Raw genomic sequence first — 2,500 nt, 5'->3', positions numbered from 1 at the left:
GAGAAAAACTAGACCAAATTCGCGAAGAAAACGAGTCAAAGACAAGAAAAGATTACGAGATGACTATATCGGAACTGAAGGTCAGTTGTGTGTGCTCTAGTAATAACCACGCACTTCAGTAATCTTAGTCCCCGCGTCCACACTTATCCGGAAATTTTTGTATGCACAATTTTTTTTTCGAATTAAAAGTATCCGCGTTCACACGTGGCGTACTCCAATCGTTTTCGAATCGTTTTCATTGTCCACTCGTATCCGGATACAGTCTATTGCCCATTGCTTTTGACAAAGATTTTGCTTGTTGAGCATGCCCAATATTGTATGTTGGCGCCATTTTCTCTGTTTTGTTAACCAGTTGCACGTGAGAGTCTTTCGATACACTATGTTGATGTATCAGTCTCACCCGGGAAAGACTGGATCCGATAGTGTTACGTCAGCGTATTCGAAAATTTGCCGAAAATTTGAAGCGTATTCGAATTTTTTTGGATACGACCGTCCGCACTTATCAGAATTCGCAGCGTATTCAAAAATTTCCTCTCTGGAGCCCGTATTCGAAAATTTCGGGATACGACTACCGAATTCGCCGGATACGTGTGGATGCAAGTCGTATTCGAAAAAAAGACATTTGTGGATACAACAATTTCCGGATACGTGTGGACGGAGTCTTAACTAATAGATGGTTTCCAGTAAATCTCTAGAGACACAGATTGACATATATTCTATTGGTAAAACACACTAGAAAAGCAATTTAGGTCTGCTACTCTTGCGTTCCCTGCTACCAATCTGTAGAGACACAGATAACAACGATGTCATGAACAATTGCTGGTGGACGAAACAAAAGGAGCTAATGATAGACGTTTGTTTTCGTCCACCAACATGGCGGCGATGACGTCACGTGACAACCACCTACAGAACTATCGACTCACGTTTTCACAACATGAGCGGAAGTTGAAGAAGTCCTCCTACACGGCACGGCAACGAAGTGAGCTTTCCTTCGAGTCTATGTTGAGTAGTTGAAGGGGATGTATTTTGCTTTATAGGCAGACGTTGCTAAAATGCGCGCAGGTTTTCACGAGACACAAACGAAGAAGGAAACCATCGACGCTGAAGCAAAAAGATATAAGGTGAGGCCAGCATCACGTAATAAAGAATGAGAACAATTTTTGAGCTTACTGCTTTATGGATCTTAGCCAAGGGCGTGGCAGAGAACCACACGTCATGATGTGTGTGGGCTTAATATGTTGGTAGAGAATCAGAATGTCGTTTTTATTTTTTCCAGGACTTGTACGAGAGTGAGTTAAAATCGAAGGACAAACTGGCCAACCGCTTATATAGGGCGAACGAAAAGATGGCAGAATCTAATGCCTTACTCAAGTAAGTGGAGAATTTCTGTATCTTCATTTGAAAGGCCACTTTCAGTGCAGTTTATTCACTGTTGTTGTTGTTGTTGTTTGTGCTGCTATCATTGAGCAATTTGGCCTCTCTTCTTTGACTAAAGCTCGTTGACAGGGGCCAGTTAACACAACATAACATTGCCATTTAGACTCTGTTGGCTCTAGAGGGATCTTTGTTTACATTTTTTTGGTCTCAGTAGCACAAGGCTATCGTGTTGTTAATCGCTCAGCCGAGAATAAAGTACTGAATCTTTTAAAGGTATCTCTGAAAATTTGAAACCGATACCAAATAATCTCTGAGCAATGATGCTTTGAAACTTTGAAATTTTACAAAGCATGTGTAGGATCAGTAGCGCCTTTGCCACACTAGAATTCATCAGTTTTTGATGGCTAATAACTGACTCCTTATCAAAGGCTTAAAACCGGAGATTTAACAAGTTCAACAAGTTCTTTTACTTTCTGAAGTCAATTGGTAAATAGCATGTTGCCTTCTGTGAGCAAACTCGTGTTTAATGAAACAAGTCGTAAACAGTGACATCAGGAAAGATTCCTTGTGGACTTACGCCCGTAAAATTGCGTACAAATCATTTGTCTAATTTACGAAATTACTAAATTATTATAGGCCCCAGTAAAGGTGGTGGCTACAAAACGCTAGCTTTATTTGCAGTTTGTCTATTGTGCCCCTATAGTTCAGCACCAAGACTCACTTCGAAACCGAGACAAACATCAACTCGTAAATGGCCCATTAAAAGGCTTTCTTGATCCCCCAATACATTTCTTTCAGAAGTTAAGTAATTTGAAAATTATTCATTTAAATTGAATAATGATATACATGCTCTTGATAAAATTCGGAAAAACTGTATTCGATCGAAACTGTTAGAAGCAAACAACAACATCAACCCATTTAATCCGAAATTTTGATATTTCAGTTTTGAAAGGTCGCGGAGAAGTTTGGAGGGATTCCAGCGCAGCTCATCCTCCCATCCGTACGCTCCAGATTCTTCAGGTGGAGTGTTGAATGGTCCCCCTTCGACAAGCCCCGATCGGATGTTTTCAAAGGTAAGGATGGAGACGTTGACACTCCCTGGATCATGCTGCAATGAAAAGTA

At 40.6% G+C, this 2,500-nt stretch overlaps 1 protein-coding gene across 1 annotated transcript in view; it reads left to right on the top strand.

Annotated features, from left to right (window-relative positions):
- Positions 1 to 2,500, top strand: part of LOC138058316 (trichohyalin-like) — an 80,999-nt gene that overhangs the window by 75,443 nt on the left and 3,056 nt on the right. The window contains 4 exon segments of the mRNA XM_068904249.1: positions 1 to 80; positions 1,038 to 1,121; positions 1,277 to 1,371; positions 2,321 to 2,450. The exon segment at positions 1 to 80 is cut by the window's left edge and continues 10 nt beyond it. Coding sequence (XP_068760350.1) covers positions 1 to 80; positions 1,038 to 1,121; positions 1,277 to 1,371; positions 2,321 to 2,450 — 389 coding nt within the window.

This window comes from Montipora capricornis, chromosome 7 (assembly GCF_036669925.1).
Source record: "Montipora capricornis isolate CH-2021 chromosome 7, ASM3666992v2, whole genome shotgun sequence".
In the NCBI taxonomy this organism is placed as follows: domain Eukaryota; kingdom Metazoa; phylum Cnidaria; class Anthozoa; order Scleractinia; family Acroporidae; genus Montipora; species Montipora capricornis.
The sequence above is the reverse complement of the archived record's forward strand: the minus strand, read 5'-3'. Positions and strand labels throughout refer to the sequence as shown.